This window comes from Oncorhynchus masou, chromosome 22 (genome assembly GCF_036934945.1).
Source record: "Oncorhynchus masou masou isolate Uvic2021 chromosome 22, UVic_Omas_1.1, whole genome shotgun sequence".
Classification (NCBI taxonomy): Eukaryota; Metazoa; Chordata; class Actinopteri; order Salmoniformes; family Salmonidae; genus Oncorhynchus; species Oncorhynchus masou.
In genome coordinates this window covers 4,096,467-4,118,064 of record NC_088233.1, presented here as the reverse complement: position 1 = coordinate 4,118,064, position 21,598 = coordinate 4,096,467, and the positions used below count along the sequence as shown (strand labels likewise).

Genomic DNA, 21,598 nt, shown 5'->3' with positions numbered 1-21,598 from the left:
CCTGATAGAACTAGTGGACCTGATAGAGCTAGTGGACCTGATAGAACTAGTGGACCTGATAGAACTAGTGGAACTGATAGAACTAGTGGAACTGATAGAACTAGTGGAACTGATAGAGAACTGAGAACTGGTGGAGCTGATGGAACTGATAGAACTAGTGGACCTGATAGAACTAGTGGACACTGATAGAACTAGTGGACCTGATAGAGCTAGTGGACCTGATAGAACTAGTGGACCTGATAGAACTAGTGGAACTGATAGAACTAGTGGACCTGAGAAATGATTGAACTCGTGGACCTGATAGAACTAGTGGAACTGACAGAACTAGTGGAACTAATGGACCTGATAGAGCTAGTGGACCTGATAGAGCTAGTGGACCTGATAGAACTAGTGGACCTGATAGAGCTAGTGGACCTGATAGAGCTAGTGGACCTGATAGAGCTAGTGGACCTGATAGAGCTAGTGGACCTGATAGAACTAGTGGAACTAATAGAACTGATAGAACTAGTGGAACTAATAGAACTGATATAACTAGTGGACCTGATAGAACTAGTGGACCTGATAGAACTAGTGGACCTGATAGAGCTAGTGGACCTGATAGAACTAGTGGACCTGATAGAACTAGTGGACCTGATAGAACTAGTGGAACTGATAGAACTAGTGGACCTGATAGAACTAGTGGACCTGAGAACTGTGGACCTGATAGAGCTAGTGGAACTGATAGAACTGATATAACTAGTGGACCTGATAGAACTAGTGGACCTGATAGAACTAGTGGACCTGATAGAGCTAGTGGAACTGATTGAGCTAGTGGACCTGATAGAACTGATAGAACTAGTGGAACTGATAGAATGAGTGGAACTGATAGAGCTAGTGGAACTGATAGAGCTAGTGGACCTGATAGAGCTAGTGGACCTGATAGAGCTAGTGGACCTGATAGAGCTAGTGGACCTGATAGAGCTAGTGGACCTGATAGAGCTAGTGGACCTGATAGAGCTAGTGGACCTGATAGAACTAGTGGAACTGATAGAGCTAGTGGACCTGCTAGAACTAGTGGAACTGATATAACTAGTGTCACTGATAGAACTAGTGGAACTGATAGAACTAGTGTCACTGATAGAACTAGTGGAACTGATAGAACTAGTGTCACTGATAGAACTAGTGTCACTGATAGAACTAGTTGAACTATTGGAACTGAGAACTGTGGTACTGATAGAACTGTGTAGAACTAGTGTCACTGATAGAACTAGTGTCACTGATAGAACTAGTGTCACTGATAGAACTAGTGTCACTGATAGAACTAGTGTCACTGATAGAACTAGTGGAACTGATAGAACTAGTGTCACTGATAGAACTAGTGTCACTGATAGAACTAGTGTCACTGATAGAACTAGTGTCACTGATAGAACTTGTGGAACTGATAGAACTAGTGTCACTGATAGAACTGGTAGAACTAGTGGAACTGATATAACTTGTGGAACTGATAGAACTAAGAACTGGTGGAACTGATGGAACTGATGGAAGTGACTTACTCAAATTCCTACAATCCTTGCCTGTATTTGATGTTGTCATTTACTGTCCCTGAGTCTATCAAACTGTATGGTGGAAGTATACCTCAGCAAGGCAGTGACAGAAGACATTGTTTTTCTCTATCTGTTCTGCAGATATATAAGAGGTTCTTTGTGATCACCTTCCTGGGGTCTATCCTATGGATCGCCGTCTTCTCCTACCTCATGGTGTGGTGGGCACATCAGGTAAGTTATACTAACTGCATCTCCAGGCTTTTGTATGAGCCTAATGAACAAGAATAGTAGAATAATTAAAGGCTGGTGGAAGAGGTAGTCTTCCTTTTGGCACTACCGCTACTGAGTCAAATAAAACAAACTATTAGAACCAACACCCAGTGTTACTCTCACTACCGCTACTGAGTCAAATAGAACACTATTAGTACCAACACCCAGTGTTTCTCTCACTACCGCTACTGAGTCAAATAGAACAAACTATTAGAACCAACACCCAGTGTTACTCTCACTACCGCTACTGAGTCAAATAGAACACTATTAGAACCAACACCCAGTGTTCCTCTCACTACCACTACTGTGTCAAATATAACAAACTGTTCCTATTAGAACCTAACACAATACCCTGTTTCTGTCAGGTGGGAGAGACCATAGGCATCTCAGAGGAGATCATGGGCCTAACCATCCTGGCTGCAGGAACGTCCATCCCTGACCTCATCACTAGTGTTATTGTGGCCCGTAAAGGACTGGGGGATATGGCTGTGTCCAGTTCTGTGGGCTCCAACATCTTTGACATTACCATGGGGTGAGTGCCGTCACCTTCACACTGAAGGATGTTAAACTACACTAAAGCTACCCTTAAGAAAAATAAAGTTTACTTAACTCAAATTAATTTTAAAAGCTAGTTCCCTACATCCCAAACTACTTAGTTATAAATGACCATATCTCAATCTGGAATGTCAGACGACAAAGGGCAAGAACAGGTTACTCTCGAGCTGGGGATTTTCCCTGCAATCTGGAGCCATAATCATGCTTCATACTATTTTTAAAAAATGTATATTTTTATGCATATCTAAGCATACCTCATGAGCTGTCTGTATCTTCCTGACTGGTGGTTCTTTTTTTATATAAAGAAACTAAACTCTGCTAATATCTGGGTAAAAGATTGAAAGGAATGTGAGTCTTATTCAGTACATATAGTTATTGCCCGCTTTCTAAAGTCTATGAACCTTTCCAGCAGGAATGCCAGTTAAGATGGTTAGACAAGATATGCTATGTGGTTAGTGTTATTACAGAGAAATAGAAAAAAATGTTACAAAAAAACAGGTCAAATTACTTTTTAGTCAACGCTCTTATCCAGTGCAATTATGCTCAAGTGCCTTGATCAAGGGCACATCCACATAGTGTTGACATTGTCGGTATCCCAGACAATCCTTTCAGTTCCTGGCCCAACGCGCTAACCGCTAGGCTACCGGCTGCCCTATTTGAGGGAGCATGTGCCCCCTAAGGGCATGACGCCACTGCTCTGGATTCAGATGTTAACCAAATGTGTAAGTTGGTCTATTAAACACAAAAACTATGTTTTAAGTGAGAAGTAGGAAGGGTCTGTTGCAGAAAAATAAAATGAATTATTGCTTAGTTCACCCATGTTTTATTTTTGTAAATAACAGTAGTATGTAGTTCCAGTAGTTAGCTACACCGCTACATGGTGAAACTGAAAGCGCGAACCACTGCTTTTAATCAGGGAAAGGTGTCTGGTAACATGACCGAGTACAAACAGTGCAGCTATTCCCTCCGCAAGGCTATCAAACAAGCTAAGCGTCAGTACAGAGACAAAGTAGAATCCCAATTCAATGGCTCAGACACAAGAGGCATGTGGCAGGGTCTACAGTCAATCACGGACTACAGGAAGAAATCCAGCCCAGTCACGGACCAGGATGTCTTGCTCCCAGGCAGACTAAAAAACTTTTTTGCCCGCTTTGAGGACAATACAGTGCCACTGACACGGCCTGCAACGGAAACATGCGGTCTCTCCTTCACTGCAGCCGAGGTGAGTAAAACATTTAAACGTGTTAACCCTCGCAAGGCTGCAGGCCCAGACGGCATCCCCAGCCGCGCCCTCAGAGCATGCGCAGACCAGCTGGCTGGTGTGTTTACGGACATATTCAATCAATCCCTATACCAGTCTGCTGTTCCCACATGCTTCAAGAGGGCCACCATTGTTCCTGTTCCCAAGAAAGCTAAGGTAACTGAGCTAAACGACTACCGCCCGTAGCACTCACTTCCGTCATCATGAAGTGCTTTGAGAGACTAGTCAAGGACCATATCACCTCCACCCTACCTGACACCCTAGACCCACTCCAATTTGCTTACCGCCCAAATAGGTCCACAGACGATACAATCTCAACCACACTGCACACTGCCCTAACCCATCTGGACAAGAGGAATACCTATGTGAGAATGCTGTTCATCGACTACAGCTCGGCATTCAACACCATAGTACCCTCCAAGCTCTCATCAAGCTCGAGACCCTGGGTCTCGACCCCGCCCTGTGCAACTGGGTACTGGACTTCCTGACGGGCCGCCCCCAGGTGGTGAGGGTAGGTAACAACATCTCCTCCCCGCTGATCCTCAACACTGGGGCCCCACAAGGGTGCGTTCTGAGCCCTCTCCTGTACTCCCTGTTCACCCACGACTGCGTGGCCACGCACGCCTCCAACTCAATCATCAAGTTTGCGGACGACACAACAGTGGTAGGCTTGATTACCAACAACGACAGACGGCCTACAGGGAGGAGGTGAGGGCCTCTGGTGTCAGGAAAATAACCTCACACTCAACGTCAACAAAACTAAGGAGATGATTGTGGACTTCAGGAAACAGCAGAGGGAACACCCCCCTATCCACATCGATGGAACAGTAGTGGAGAGAGTAGCAAGTTTTAAGTTCCTCGGCATACACATCACAGACAAACTGAATTGGTCCACTCACACAGACAGCATCGTGAAGAAGGCGCAGCAGCGCCTCTTCAACCTCAGGAGGCTGAAGAAATTCGGCATGTCACCAAAAGCACTCACAAACTTCTACAGATGCACAATCGAGAGCATCCTGGCGGGCTGTATCACCGCCTGGTACGGCAACTGCTCCGCCCTCAACCGTAAGGCTCTCCAGAGGGTAGTGAGGTCTGCACAACGCATCACCGGGGAAACTACCTGCCCTCCAGGACACCTACACCACCCGATGTTACAGGAAGGTCATAAAGATCATCAAGGACATCAACCACCCGAGCCACTGTCTGTTCACCCCGCTATCATCCAGAAGGCGAGGTCAGTACAGGTGCATCAAAGCTGGGACCGAGAGACTGAAAAACAGCTTCTATCTCAAGGCCATCAGACTGCTAAACAGCCACCACTAACATTGAGTGGCTGCTGCCAACACACTGACACTGACTCAACTCCAGCCACTTTAATAATGGGAATTGTTGGGAAATGATATAAATATATCACTAGCCACTTTAAACAATGCTACCTTATATAATGTTACTTACCCTACATTATTCATCTCATATGCATACGTATATACTGTACTCTATATCATCGACTGCATCCTTAGGTAATACATGTATCACTAGCCACTTTAACTATGCCACTTTGTTTACATACTCATCTCATATGTATATACTGTACTCGATACCATCTACTGTATCTTGCCTATGCTGCTGTGTACCATCACTCATTCATATATCCTTATGTACATATTCTTTATCCCCTTACACTGTGTATAAGACAGTAGTTTAGGAATTGTTAGTTAGATTACTTATTGGTTATTACTGGATTGTCGGAACTAGAAGCACAAGCATTTCGCTACACTCGCATTAACATCTGCTAACCATGTGTATGTGACAAATAAAATTTGATTTGATTTAAAACAGTAATGTGTAGTTCCAGTAGTTAGCTACACCGCTACATGGTAAAACAGTAGTGTGTAGTTCCAGTAGTTAGCTACACCGCTAAAACTAATCAATGCGCCGACAGAGATGGCCGCCTCGCTATTCCTAGGAAACTATGCAGTTTTTTGTTTTTTTTACGTGTTATTTCTTACATAAGTACCCCAGGTCATCTTAGGTTTCATTACATACAGTCGAGAAGAACTACTGTATATAAGATCAGCGTCAACTCACCATCAGTACGACCAAGAATATGTTTTTTGCGACACGGATCCTGTGTTCTGCCTTACAAACAGGACAATGGAATGGATCGCATGCAGCGACCCAAAAACGACTCCGAAAAAGAGGGAAACGTGGCGGTCTTCTGGTCAGACTACGGAGACGGGCACATCGTGCCCCACTTCCTAGCATTCTTCTTGCCAATGTCCAGTCTCTTGACAACAAGGTTGATGAAATCCGGGCAAGGGTAGCATTCCAGAGGGACATCAGAGACTGTAACGTTCTGTGCTTCACGGAAACATGGCTCACTGGAGAGACGCTATCCGACGGTGCAGCCAACGGGTTTCTCCACGCATCGCGCCGACAGAAACAAACACCTTTCTGGTAAGAAGAGGGGTGGGGGTGTATGCCTTATGGCTAACGAGGCATGGTGCGATGAAAGAAACATACGGGAACTCAAATCCTTCTGTTCACCTGATTTAGAATTCCTCATAATCAAATGTAGACCGCATTATCTACCAAGAGAATTCTCTTCGATTATAATCACAGCCGTATATATCCCCCCCAAGCAGACACATCGATGGCTCTGAATGAACTTTATTTAACTCTTTGCAAACTGGAAACCATTTATCCGGAGGCTGCATTCATTGTTGCTGGGGATTTTAACAAGGCTAATCTGAAAACAAGACTCCCTAAATTTTATCAGCATATCGATTTTAACCAGGGGCGGAAAAACCTTGGATCACTGTTACTCTAACTTCCGCGACGCATATAAGGCCCTGCCCCGCCCCTTTTGGAAAAGCTGACCACGACTCCATTTTGCTGATACCTGCCTACAGACAAAAACTAAAAAAGAAGCTCCCACGCTGAGGTCTGTCCAACGCTGGTCCGACCAAGCTGACTCCACACTCCAAGACTGCTTCCATCACGTGGACTGGGACATGTTTCGTATTTGTCAGATAACAACATTGACGAATACGCTGATTCGGTGTGCGAGTTCATTAGAACGTGCGTTGAAGATGTCGTTCCCAGCAACGATTAAAACATTCCCTAACCAGAAACCGTGGATTGATGGCAGCATTCGGTGAAACTGAAAGCGCGAACCACTGCTTTCAATCAGGGCAAGGTGTCTGGTAACATGACTGAATACAAACAGTGCAGCTATTCCCTCCGTGAGGCTATCAAACAAGCTAAGCACAGAGTACAGAGACAAAGTAGAATCTCAATTCAACGGCTCAGACACAAGAGGCATGTGGCAGGGTCTACAGTCAATCACGGACTACAGGAAGAAATCCAGCCCAGTCACGGACCAGGATGTCTTGCTCCCAGGCAGACTAAATAACTTTTTTGCCCGCTTTGAGGACAATACAGTGCCACTGACACGGCCTGCAACGGAAACATGCGATCTCTCCTTCACTGCAGCCGAGGTGAGTAAAACATTTAAACGTGTTAACCCTCGCAAGGCTGCAGGCCCAGACGGCATCCCCAGCCGCGCCCTCAGAGCATGCGCAGACCAGCTGGCTGGTGTGTTTACGGACATATTCAATCAATCCCTATACCAGTCTGCTGTTCCCACATGCTTCAAGAGGGCCACCATTGTTCCTGTTCCCAAGAAAGCTAAGGTAACTGAGCTAAACGACTACCGCCCCGTAGCACTCACTTCCGTCATCATGAAGTGCTTTGAGAGACTAGTCAAGGACCATATCACCTCCACCCTACCTGACACCCTAGACCCACTCCAATTTGCTTACCGCTCAAATAGGTCCACAGACGATGCAATCTCAACCACACTGCACACTGCCCTAACCCATCTGGACAAGAGGAATACCTATGTGAGAATGCTGTTCATCGACTACAGCTCGGCATTCAACACCATAGTACCCTCCAAGCTCGTCATCAAGCTCGAGACCCTGGGTCTCGACCCCGCCCTGTGCAACTGGGTACTGGACTTCCTGACGGGCCGCCCCCAGGTGGTGAGGGTAGGTTAAAACATCTCCTCCCCGCTGATCCTCAACACTGGGGCCCCACAAGGGTGCGTTCTGAGCCCTCTCCTGTACTCCCTGTTCACCCACGACTGCGTGGCCACGCACGCCTCCAACTCAATCATCAAGTTTGCGGACGACACAACAGTGGTAGGCTTGATTACCAACAACGACGAGACGGCCTACAGGGAGGAGGTGAGGGCCCTCGGAGTGTGGTGTCAGTAAAATAACCTCACACTCAACGTCAACAAAACTAAGGAGATGATTGTGGACTTCAGGAAACAGCAGAAGGAACACCCCCCTATCCACATCGATGGAACAGTAGTGGAAAGGGTAGCAAGTTAAGTTCCTCGGCATACACATCACAGACAAACTGAATTGGTCCACTCACACAGACAGCATCGTGAAGAAGGCGCAGCAGCCCCTCTTCAACCTCAGGAGGCTGAAGAAATTTGGCTTGTCACCAAAAGCACTCACAAACTTCTACAGATGCACAATCGAGAGCATCCTGGCGGGCTGTATCACCGCCTGGTACGGCAACTGCTCCGCCCTCAACCGTAAGGCTCTCCAGAGGGTAGTGAGGTCTGCACAACGCATCACCGGGGGCAAACTACCTGCCCTCCAGGACACCTACACCACCCGATGTTATACAGGAAGGCCATAAAGATCATCAAGGACATCAACCACCCGAGCCACTGCCTGTTCACCCCGCTATCATCCAGAAGGCGAGGTCAGTACAGGTGCATCAAAGCTGGGACCGAGAGACTGAAAAACAGCTTCTATCTCAAGGCCATCAGACTGTTAAACAGCCACCACTAACATTGAGTGGCTGCTGCCAACACACTGACACTGACTCAACTCCAGCCACTTTAATAATGGGAATTGATGGGAAATTATATAAATATATCACTAGCCACTTTAAACAATGCTACCTTATATAATGCTACTTACCCTACATTATTCATCTCATATGCATACCTATATACTGTACTCTATATCATCGACTGCATCCTTATGTAATACATGTATCACTAGCCACTTTAACTATGCCACTTTGTTTACATACTCATCTCATATGTATATACTGTACTCGATACCATCTACTGTATCTTGCCTATGCTGCTCTGTACCATCACTCATTCATATATCCTTATGTACATATTCTTTATCCCCTTACACTGTGTATAAGACAGTAGTTTAGGAATTTTTAGTTAGATTACTTATTGGTTATTACTGCATTGTCGGAACTAGAAGCACAAGCATGTCGCTACACTCGTATTAACATCTGCTAACCATGTGTATGTGACAAATAAAATTTGATTTGATTTGATTTAAAACAGTAGTGTGTAGTTCCAGTAGTTAGCTACACCGCTACATGGTAAAACAGTAGTGTGTAGTACCAGTAGTTAGCTTCATCGCTACATGGTAAAACAGTAGTGTGTTGTACCAGTAGTTAGCTACACCGCTACATGGTAAAACAGTAGTGTGTAGTTCCAGTAGTTAGCTACATGGTAAAACAGTAGTGTGTAGTTCCAGTAGTTAGCTACACCGCTACATGGTAAAACAGTAGTGTGTAGTTCCAGTACTTAGCTACACCGCTACATGGTAAAACAGTAGTGTGTAGTTCCAGTAGTTAGCTACACCGCTACATGGTAAAACAGTAGTGTGTAGTTCCAGTAGTTAGCTACACCGCTACATGGTAAAACAGTAGTGTGTAGTTCCAGTAGTTAGCTTCATCGCTACATGGTTAAACAGTAGTGTGTAGGACCAGTAGTTAGCTTCATCGCTACATGGTAAAATAGTAGTGTGTAGTTCCAGTAGTTAGCTACACCGCTACATGGTAAAACAGTAGTGTGTAGTACCAGTAGTTAGCTTCATCGCTACATGGTAAAACAGTAGTGTGTTGTACCAGTAGTTAGCTACACCGCTACATGGTAAAACAGTAGTGTGTAGTTCCAGTAGTTAGCTACATGGTAAAACAGTAGTGTGTAGTTCCAGTAGTTAGCTACACCGCTACATGGTAAAACAGTAGTGTGTAGTTCCAGTACTTAGCTACACCGCTACATGGTAAAACAGTAGTGTGTAGTTCCAGTAGTTAGCTACACCGCTACATGGTAAAACAGTAGTGTGTAGTTCCACTAGTTAGCTACACCGCTACATGGTAAAACAGTAGTGTGTAGTTCCAGTAGTTAGCTTCATCGCTACATGGTTAAACAGTAGTGTGTAGGACCAGTAGTTAGCTTCATCGCTACATGGTAAAATAGTAGTGTGTAGTTCCAGTAGTTAGCTACACCGCTACATGGTAAAACAGTAGTGTGTAGTACCAGTAGTTAGCTTCATCGCTACATGGTAAAACAGTAGTGTGTTGTACCAGTAGTTAGCTACACCGCTACATGGTAAAACAGTAGTGTGTAGTTCCAGTAGTTAGCTACATGGTAAAACAGTAGTGTGTAGTTCCAGTAGTTAGCTACACCGCTACATGGTAAAACAGTAGTGTGTAGTACCAGTAGTTAGCTTCATCGCTACATGGTAAAACAGTAGTGTGTTGTACCAGTAGTTAGCTACACCGCTACATGGTAAAACAGTAGTGTGTCGTTCCAGTAGTTAGCTACATGGTAAAACAGTAGTGTGTAGTTCCAGTAGTTAGCTACACCGCTACATGGTAAAACAGTAGTATGTAGTTCCAGTAGTTAGCTACATGGTAAAACAGTAGTGTGTAGTTCCAGTAGTTAGCTACACCGCTACATGGTAAAACAGTAGTGTGTAGTACCAGTAGTTAGCTTCATCGCTACATGGTAAAACAGTAGTGTGTTGTACCAGTAGTTAGCTACACCGCTACATGGTAAAACAGTAGTGTGTAGTTCCAGTAGTTAGCTACATGGTAAAACAGTAGTGTGTAGTTCCAGTAGTTAGCTACACCGCTACATGGTAAAACAGTAGTGTGTTGTACCAGTAGTTAGCTACACCGCTACATGGTAAAACAGTAGTGTGTAGTTCCAGTAGTTAGCTTCATCGCTACATGGTTAAACAGTAGTGTGTAGGACCAGTAGTTAGCTTCATTGCTACATGGTAAAATAGTAGTGTGTAGTTCCAGTAGTTAGCTACACCACAACATGGTAAAACAGCTGTTAACACTCCAAAATGTATTCACATTCCTAGATGTAGTTCACTAGTCCCCAGAACTATGGGCTAACATCCTGTAACTGGTTCAGGCTCTGAGAAAGAGGCTTAAAGGACTATGGAAAAAAGGGGTTATGAAGGTAATAATATCTTTCTTCCCCCAGCCTGCCAGTCCCGTGGTTATTGTGGTCGTCGTTCCATGGTTTTGCTCCGGTGCCCGTCAGCTCCAACGGTCTGTTCTGTGCCATTGTGTTGCTCTTCCTCATGCTCCTCTTCGTCATCATCAGTATTGCTGTGTGTAAGTGGAGGATGAACAAGATGCTGGGATCTACCATGTTCCTTCTCTATTTTGTCTTCCTGGTGCTGAGTGTTCTGCTAGAGGACAGAGTTATCATCTGTCCTGTGTCCATCTGACACTATTGTCTTCCTGGTGCTGAGTGTTCTGCTAGAGGACACAGTTATCATTGATTGAATATATTTGACAATTTGTCAAATACATATGGGCACTTCAGCCGGTGACACCTCCACAAAATAGTTTATCTCATGTTATGAAGCAATGTTTATTTAAATTGTACTAATTAAGTGCACACACACACACCCAAACGTACACACACACACACACACAGAAACATACACACACACGTGCTGGAGGATCAAGTCATTATATGCTCTGTTTCCATCTGAGACTGATTGTGTGAGGCCTCTCTTTTGGGGCTGATTGTGAGGCCTCTCTTTTGAGTCTGATTGTGTGAGGCCTCTCTTTTGAGTCTGATTGTGTGAGGCCTCTCTTTTGGGTCTGATTGTGTGAGGCCTCTCTTTTGAGTCTGATTGTGTGAGGCCTCTCTTTTGAGTCTGATTGTGTGAGGCCTCTCTTTTGGGTCTGATTGTGTGAGGCCTCTCTTTTGGGTCTGATTGTGTGAGGCCTCTCTTTTGGGTCTGATTGTGTGAGGCCTCTCTTTTGGGTCTGATTGTGTGAGGCCTCTCTTTTGTCCAGCATGGTGTCTGACCAGATGAGTCTACAGGCATGGTTCCAAATTAAACAGATACTTCAGTTTAAAGAAAGTCGCTAACTAGCATTTGCGAGTAGATACTATAGGCTTCCAGTCATTGCGCTAACACTAGTTAGCATTGGCTCACGAACTACCTCTAATTTTCTTCATATTGGATGCAGAGACATACAGATGGTATCCATGAGTTCATTTGACTCTGGGGAAGTACATAAAGTGCTTCTTTGCCAACATCCAGAAGTATCCCTTCAACATTTTTCATTGGTAGCACTGGTGCTCCCAACTTTAAAAAGTTAGGAGCACCACATGAAACTTAGAAGCACCAGAAAACAGGATGTGTTTAATTCAGAGATACAGCCTATATTAGGCTTTTATGAATTCTACTTTTGAATCATGTGTTGTGTCCTAGAAACGAATATGTAACACGGTAATGAAATGTGTTTATTATAAAAGCTAAAATGTTGATACTAATACCTGTCATTGACATTACAAAAGTTATTTTTGAAATATTAGGTTTCTGCATTGTGTAAAAGCACAATTTTCCTATTGAGATACATTGAATTGGAAATTGTACGCTGTCCCTTTAAACACTTCAGATTTGTGATGACAACATGCAAGAGATCTGTCATTCATTCATTGATGTGATCATTGACCTACTGAAGAAGATATCCCTCTTCCTTTCTTTCTGTGTCCCCAGATGTTCGGATATACTGGTGAAGTTACCAGGTTGTTAGCTAGATAGCCAATGAGGTAACATGACTGAACGAAGTATAAACAAGTGGTTAACGAAGCACAAGTAGTTTTAGAATGGCCCAAAACATAATTTCAGAATGTAACATGTGGTCCCTGCGATCCGCTATAGACAATCCGCTATAGACAAGTTGGTTGTTTCGCAGCAAAACTGACACATGCCCAAATATGGGGCAAAACAGACTGGGTTGACTTAGATGGTTGACAACATGTTAACAATATTTAGTCTCCAATGTTTATTGAAAACATAAATGAAGCTAGCTACCTAGCAAATTTTAGCCATATTAGAATAGACACCTATATTAGAAAACACCTCAAAACAAGACATGGTATCAATAACAAGATCAAACTAGCTGAAACGAGTCACTTACTATTCGCCACATGGCAGCTTGTTGTCATTGTAGCTAGCTGTCTGGCCATCCAGAACCATAACAACACATGGCAGCTTGTTGTCATTGTAGCTAGCTGTCTGGCCATCCAGAACCATAACAACACATGGCAGCTTGTTGTCATTGTAGCTAGCTGTCTGGCCATCCAGAACCATAACAACACATGGCAGCTTCTCGTCATTGTAGCTAGCTGTCTGGCCATCCAGAACCATATTAACACATTAAGCTATTCACTTTATTGTACAGTAGAAGATGTTTTAACTCAGACAGCTTTTAGGGAAACACTTGTGACATTCTCTCGTTGGGTTAAACCACAGAAGATATTTTGACCTGGTTGGGCTCGAAGCAGGCCGTTTTCGCTGTAGTAATGATATAACCATGACGCTAACTAATCTGTTCTCACTTTGTTCTCTAACTATGGTACAGAGAAGCCTGATCATTACAATTATTATCTGGGAGATTATTTTCCTAGTCGCTCCCAAAATAAAAATACTGGTCATACAACAAAATATTTCATATGCCACCAAACTGGTGGCACTTAACAGCCCTGTCTCTGTCCGGCTCGATGGACCTTTGAATGCTTCATCGAAATATCCCAATCATTTGATTTCTAAAAGCTGCAGTAATGTCTACATTGAGTTGTTGGTGGATTATGACTATCCGAGGCTCTCTGACTGGCAACACAGTCAACACAATGTCAATTGAGATGTTGCCGAATTTCAATCACTTAAAAATGTCTGGTTTTGACTTTCAGAAATGCTGACCTAAGTATAAAGAAGTGCGAGTAGTGAAACGAGATGTATTATTTATTTTATTAATAATATAATATTAATTACCAACAATTACTTTATTGCTTTAAGTAACGTGATAAAAGCCCAAGTAGAAAACAAGGCAGTTGAATAATAGATGTACAGTGAAAAGCTACTGTTATCTCACTCAGTATCAAGGTTATTTATATTTGTTTTAAGATTTTTATTTGAAATTCAGTTCATATTCAGATCCGATTTCCTATTTTATATTTAGTTTTATACAAACATTTCTATTTCGTTTTCATGTTATTTAGTTTCAGTTTTAATGTTAGTGTCACGTCTACTCCCCTCTGGAGTTCGACATTGCCGGTTTACGAACCACCGGTCCTGGGGTCCATCATTACGTGCACCTACATGTCATCATGAACCTCCATTACCTCCCCTTTATCCGTCACTCCCTTAGGTCCCCAGGCAGTATGATGCTGTGATATGAAGCTACTGTTATGTTGTCTGGTTCAATGTCTGTTGTTTTATTAAACGTTTTGCCTGCTTCTCCACTCACAGCGTCTTTGTTACAGTTAGGAACAGAAAGTAGCATATGTGGGGGTGGGGGGTTTAACACTAAATTATTGTCAAAATTAATATAACCAGAAATGTAATGTAAATGAGCGGTTTGGTCTAATTAAGTTCAGACATGCGTGGAGCAAGCAGTCATTTAGCTTTTTGGTCAATTAAGCTCATCTCAATGGGCGCATGCCTCTGCTCAGACACTGCATTCTTCTGCCAGATCTTGCATCACCTGGACAGGTGTTTAACATGTCAGCTAACCATAGAGTAGTTGCTGCCTTGGCTACTGGGGATCCATAATAAATACAAATAAACTCAGGAAAAAAAGAAACGTCCCTTTTTCAGGACCCTGTCTTTCAAAGATAACTTCACAGATCTTCATTGTAAAGGGTTTAAACACTGTTTCCCATGCTTGTTCAATAAACCATAAACAATTAATGAACATGCACGTGTGGAATGGTCGTTAAGACACTAACAGCTATGAAAACTTAGGACACTAAAGAGGCCTTTCTACTGACTATGAAAAACACCAAAAGAAAGATGCCCAACGTCGCCTATGGGCACAAACCCACCGTCGCTGGACCAGACAGGACTGGCAAAAAGTGCTCTTCACAGACGAGTCGTGGTTTTGTCTCACCAGGGGTGATGGTTGGATTTGCGTTTATCGTCGAAGGAATGAGCGTTACACCGAGGCCTTTACTCTGGGGCGGGATCGATTTGGAGGTGGAGGGTCCGTCATGGTCTGGGGCGGTGTGTCATAGTATCATCGGACCGAGCTTGTTGTCATTGCAGGCAATCTCAACGCTGTGCGTTACAGGGAAGACAACCTGCTCCCTCATGTGGTACCCTTCCTGCAGGCTCATCCTGACATGACCCTCCAGCATGACAATGCCACCAGCCATACTGCTTGTTCTGTGCGTGATTTCCTGCAAGACAGGAATGTCAGTGTTCTGCCATGGCCAGCGAAGAGCCTAGATCTCAATCCCATTGAGCATGTCTGGGACCTGTTGGATCGGAGGGTGAGGGCTAGGGCCATTCCCCCCAGAAATATCTGGGAACTTGCAGGTGCCTTGGTGGAAGAGTAGGGTAACATCTCACAGCAAGAACTGGCAAATCTGGTGCAGTCCATGAGGAGGAGATGCACTGCAGTACTTAATGCAGCTGGTGGCCACACCAGATACTGACTGTTACTTTTGATTTTGATCCTCCCACCCTTTATTCAGGGACACATTATTCCATTTCTGTTAGTCAAATGTCTGTGCAACTGTTCAGTTTATATCTCAGTTGTTGAATCTTGTTATGTTCATACATATATTTACGCATGTTAAGTTTGCTGAAAATAAACGCAGTTGACAGTGAGAGGGTGTTTCTTTTTTTGCTGAGTTTACATCATAATATAGGTCACGTTCCCCTGCTTAGAAGTTGTATGCATCAACCAATGGTTGTGTGCCACGTCATCAACTGTGTCATCGACTGACAGATATAACATAATGATGCAATTAGCTGATATGTAAAATACCTATCCAGGTGTTGCAAGATCTGGCAATGTCTAAGCAGTGGAACGCAGCCAATATCTGTGGTGCAGTTCATGGCAACACCATCTTGATGGGTCTACCTTTAAATTAAAATCTGACAGATTCAGAAGCTTGAAACCCCATAAAATGTTTGGCCGTAATTTTGAGAAGAAAATCTAAAACTTAACATAATTCATGATGATTTTTATTTCATTTGGTTAGCTTTGGATTCAAATATAATAGTTTCAGTATAGTTTTAATTTTTCAAACAGGTTTGTTAATTATTTTATTTCAGTTTACTACATAGTTGTTTCAAGATGAGTTTCAGTTTTAGTTTCCTATAATAACTGTCCTCAGTATGACTCAAAAATATCAGAGTAATAGATGATGTGATTTATCATTGACATCTAATGATTGTGTTGGAGTAGTGTTTGGCCACGCAGTCGTGGGTGAACAGAGAGTACAGGAGGGGACTAAGGAACACCATAGCGCCCACGAAGCTCATCACAAAGCTAAGGACCCTGGGACTAAACACCTCCCTCTGCAAATGGATCCTGGACTTCCTGACCGTCCGCGCCCAGGTGGTAAGAGTAGGCAAACAACACATCTGCCACGCTGATCCTCAACACTCGGGCCCCCTCAGGGGGTGTGTTATTCTTACTACACGTGTCAACTCACTTGAAAACCAGGAATCAGTTACATCAAGAAGACCTTTTCACATCTTGTACACAGGCCTTCTCTACACAAGGCTCAAAGCATTAACTTTTAATTCTTGATGCACCCATCCCGTTAGCGGGATCATTTTCGTCAGCCACCGCTGAATTGCAGAGCGCCAAATTCAAATGAAATTACTAAAAATATTTAATTTTCATGCGATCACAAGTGCAATATATCAAAACACAGCTTAGCTTGTTGTTAGTCCACCTGGCGTGTCAGATTTTAATAGCTTTTCGGCGAAAGCATACCAAGTGTTTATGTAAGGACATCTCTCTCAGTAGACAAAATATTACAAACAGCTAGCAGCCAAGTAGATTGGTCACGAAAGTCAGAAAAGCAATAAATTAAAATGCTTACCTTTGATGAACTTAGGATGTTTGCACTCACGAGACTCCCAGTTACACAATAAATGTTCCCTTTGTTCCATAAAGATTATTTTTTACATCCAAAATAGCTCCATTTGGTTGGCGTGTTATGTTCAGAAATCCACAGGCTTGAGCGGTCACGACATCACAGACGAAAATTCCAAATAGTATCCGTAATGTTCGTAGAAACAATTCAAACGTTTTTTATAATCAATCCTCAGGTTGTTTTTACAATATATAATCAATAATATATCAACTGGGACTGTAGCTTCTTCAATAGGAGAGAGAGAGAAAATGGCTGCTCCAAGCTGTTGCACATACAAAACGCTGCTGGCACCCAGCCATACAATGACGGGATGTGATCTTTCTCGCACATTTGTCAAAATAACAGCCTGAAACTATGTCTAAAGACTGTTCACACCTTGGGGAAGCCATAGGAAAAGGAATCTGGTTGATATCCCTTTAAATGGAGCGAAGACAGGCTATGGAACATGGAGCTTTCAAAATAGAGGGCACTTCCTGGTTTGATTTTCGCCTGCAATATCAGTTCTGTTATACTCACAGACAATATTTTTGACAGTTTTGGAAACTTTATAGTGTTTTCTATCCTAATCTGACAATTATATGCATATTCTAGATTCTGGGCCTGAGAAATAGGCAGTTTAATATGGGTAGGTTTTTCATCCAAACATCAAAATACTGCCCCCTAAACTCAAGAGGTTAAAAATTCTAAATTCTAAAGTCTTTACAGGTAGTGCTGTGAAGCAAAGGATCGTGGTTACAATACTGCTACAACTAGCAGGCAGACAGAAAATGGTATTGTTGGAAATCAACTCCTTCAGTCAATAGTTTAGTTATAGTTTTTGTAAAACTTCAGTCTACAGCAATTGTAGATCTTATCAAATTTAGGAAGGTCTAAAAGAGTCTACTGAGATACAACAATAATTCTATTAATACCCCTTAAACACATTCCACATACTTCAACTCTAATTGTCTTACAAAAAAATATATTTGAAAATATTTTTCAAGCAGTACATCTCCCTTACAAAACACTCATCAAAATAAATATAATTGAAAGCAACCTTAAACTATATCCCGCTAATTTAAGCCATAAATAATTCTCCCATCATTACTACACCGGTGGTTAATGCTAATTTTCTACATACCTTTGTCATTTATTTCAGTCAGGAACTTTGGGAAGAATGGTCACAGCACCAACACGCTTTTTGCGTTTCCTTAACTTCACTTAATCAATCCAATTGATTGTAAAATGGAACTCCACACGCAAGCCTAGTTAGTGAGATATCCGTCTTCAGCTTTCAGCTTCACGTCCTCGTCTCGTTAATAATCAAAAAATACATTTCTCTTCCGAATACTTCCACTGCCGGCCCAGTGCAGTTTTTTCTTTTCCATGTATTCGTTTTACCAGCCCTCTTCCTCGCTCATCATGCAACGGTATAGCCCAAATAATGATATTTTAGGCAAACCCATACTCTCGACATTATGATCTCGTTTTGCGCGTTCCACTTCCAGAGTAGTTTTAGATTTCTTTCAGGCGCAATTCATGTCAATCCTTCATACTTTTAGAATCTCCTTCAATGAATTGTCGCGTATCATGTCATTATTTTTCATTCGTCCAGTAGTCTACAGGCTTCGTGTTCTAAGAGTTCAGTTATTCTTCAGCTATGACGTTCTCCCATTCTTACTCAATTCCTTTACAGTCATTCAATTTACTTAATTAATTGTATTTTCATAATATTGTTGAAACCTATTTCAAAGTCTTACTTAAATCCTATCCACCTTCTTCTATGAAACAAAAACATTTCACTTAATCACCAGTTTATCTCATTTATTTACTTAGTTGCCCTACTACTTCCACCTAATCTGTCACGGTGCTCTCTTTAATACACACTGAGAAAACAAAAACAACACACAAAACAAACTGTATTTGGTTAGGAACATCTTCCTTTCTTATTAAAAATGTCCAATTGATTCATGACTAATATAGACATTTGAAGTTGGAAGTTTACATACACCTTAGCCAAATACATTTAAACTCAGTTTTTCACAATTCCTGACATTTAATCCTAGTAAAAATTCCCTTTTTCAGGTCAATTCGGATCACCACTTTATTTCAAGAATGTGAAATGTCAGAATAATAGTAGAGAGAAAGATTTATTTCAGCTTTAATATCTTTCATCACATTCCCAGTGGGTCAGAAGTTTACATACACTCAATTAGTATTTAGTAGCATTGCCTTTAAATTATTTAAATTGGGACAAATATTTTGGGTAGCCTTCCACAAGCTTCCCACAATAAGTTGGGTGAATTTTGGCCCATTCCTCCTGACAGAGCTGTTGTAACTGAGTCAGGTTTGTAGGCCTCCTTGCTCGGCACATGCTTTTTCAGTTCTTTCCCACACATTTCCTATAGGATTGAGGTCAGTGCTTTGTGATGGACACTCAAATAGCTTCACTTTGTTGTCCTCAAGCCATTTTGCCACAACTTTGGAAGTATGCTTGGGGTCATTGTCCATTTGAAAGCCCCATTTGCAACCAAGCTTTAACTGATGTCTTGAGATATTGCTTCAATATATATATATCCACATAATTTCCCTCCCTCATGATGCCATCTATTTTGTGAAATGCACCAGTGCCTCCTGCAGCAAAGCACCCCCACAACATGATGCTGCCACACCCGTGCTTCACGGTTGGGATGGTGTTCTTTGGCTTGCAAGCCTCCCCCTTTTTCCTCCAAACATAACAATGGTCATTATGGCCAAACAGTTCTATTTTTGCTTCATCAGATCAAAGAACATTTCTCCAAAAAGTATGAACTTTGTCCCCATGTGCAGTTGCAAACCTCTGGCTATTTTATGGAGGTTTTGGAGCAGTGGCTTCTTCCTTGCTGAGCGGCCTTTCAGGTTATGTTGATATAGTACATGTTTTACTGTGGATATAGATACTTTTGGACCTGTTTCCTCCAGCATCTTCAGAAGGTCCTTTCATGTTGTTCTGGGATTGATTTGCACTTTTCACACCAAAGTACATTCATCTCTAGGACAGAACGTGTCTCCATCCTGAGCGGTATGACGGCTGCGTGGTCCCATGGTGTTTATACTTGCGTACTATTGTTTTTACAGATGAACGTGGTACCTTCAGGCATTTAGAAATTTCTCCCAAGGATGAACCAGACTTGTGGAGGTCTACTTTTTTTTCTAAGGTCTTGGCTGATTTCTTTTGAATTTCCCATGATGTCAAGCAAAGAGGCACTGAGTTTGAAGGTCGGCCTTGAAATACATCCACAGGTACACCTCCAATTGACTCAAATGATGTCAATTAGCCTATCAGAAGCTTCTAAAGCCATGACATCATTTTCTGGAATTTTCCAAGCTGTTTAAAGGCACAATCAATTTAGTGTATGTAATCGTCTGACCCACTGGAATTGTGATACAGTGAATTATAAGTGAAATAATCTGTCTGTAAACTATTGTTGGAAAAAATTACTTGTGTCATGCACAAAGTAGATGTCCTAACCGACTTGCCAAAACTATAGTTTGTTAACAAGAAATTTGTGGAGTGGTTGAAAAACGAGTTTTAATGACTCCAACCTAAGTGTATGTAAACTTCTGACTTCAACTGTATATACAGTATATCATTGTAATGCATTCTCTTCGTTTCTATAGCGTTTTTAGTCCACACAGGTTTGGATGTTCATCCGGTTCACACAGGTTTGGATGTTAACGTTAGATGGCAGTTCCAGACCTGCCAACCCTGTCCAACTTTTTAGAGTACCAGAGGCACGGGGAAAATTGGAGATTCAACTCGCAAATCTAGTGAGAAGGCATTTTAGAAGCATTGACTCTGTAGCTAATACCGGACACTCATTCACTCTTCGTCGCTCGGTCTTCTAAACTCCCGACTCCATTTAATGCCAAGATGTTTATTTATCAATGGTTTTGACGTGGATCATAATTACAGTTTCAGGTGGCATGATCCTCGTATTGTTACGTGGAAAATACAACTAATGTTTGCGGACGACACAACAGTGGTAGGACGACACAACAGTGGTAGGCTTGATTACCAACAACGATGAGACGGCCTACAGGGAGGAGGTGAGGGCCCTCGGAGTGTGGTGTCAGGAAAATAACCTCACACTCAACATCAACAAAACTAAGGAGATGATTGTGGACTTCAGGAAACAGCAGAGGGAACACCCCCCTATCCACATCGATGGAACAGTAGTGGAGAGGGTAGTAAGTTTTAAGTTCCTCGGCATTCACATCACAGACAAACTGAATTGGTCCACTCACACAGACAGCATTGTGAAGAAGGCGCAGCAGCGCCTCTTCAACCTCAGGAGGCTGAAGAAATTTGGCTTGTCACCAAAAGCACTCACAAACTTCTACAGATGCACAATCGAGAGCATCCTGGCGGGCTGTATCACCGCCTGGTACGGCAACTGCTCCGCCCACAACCGTAAGGCTCTCCAGAGGGTAGTGAGGTCTGCACAACACATCACCGGGGGCAAACTACCTGCCCTCCAGGACACCTACACCACCCGATGTTACAGGAAGGCCATAAAGATCATCAAGGACAACAACCACCCGATCCACTGCCTGTTCACCCCGCTATCATCCAGAAGGCGAGGTCAGTACAGGTGCATCAAAGCTGGGACCGAGAGACTGAAAAACAGCTTCTATCTCAAGGCCATCAGACTGTTAAACAGCAACCACTAACATTGAGTGGCTGCTGCC

The 21,598-nt window shown here is 42.8% G+C and overlaps 1 protein-coding gene across 1 annotated transcript in view; it reads left to right on the top strand.

Annotated features, from left to right (window-relative positions):
- Nucleotides 1-11,198, top strand: part of LOC135509773 (sodium/potassium/calcium exchanger 1-like) — a 70,765-nt gene extending 59,567 nt beyond the window's left edge. Inside the window, exons 9-11 of the mRNA XM_064930674.1 lie at nucleotides 1,665-1,754; nucleotides 2,159-2,325; nucleotides 10,949-11,198. Of these exons, the coding sequence (XP_064786746.1) occupies nucleotides 1,665-1,754; nucleotides 2,159-2,325; nucleotides 10,949-11,198 (507 nt within the window). The remainder of the gene's footprint in view (nucleotides 1-1,664; nucleotides 1,755-2,158; nucleotides 2,326-10,948) is intronic.
- The last annotated feature ends 10,400 nt before the right edge of the window (nucleotides 11,199-21,598 follow it).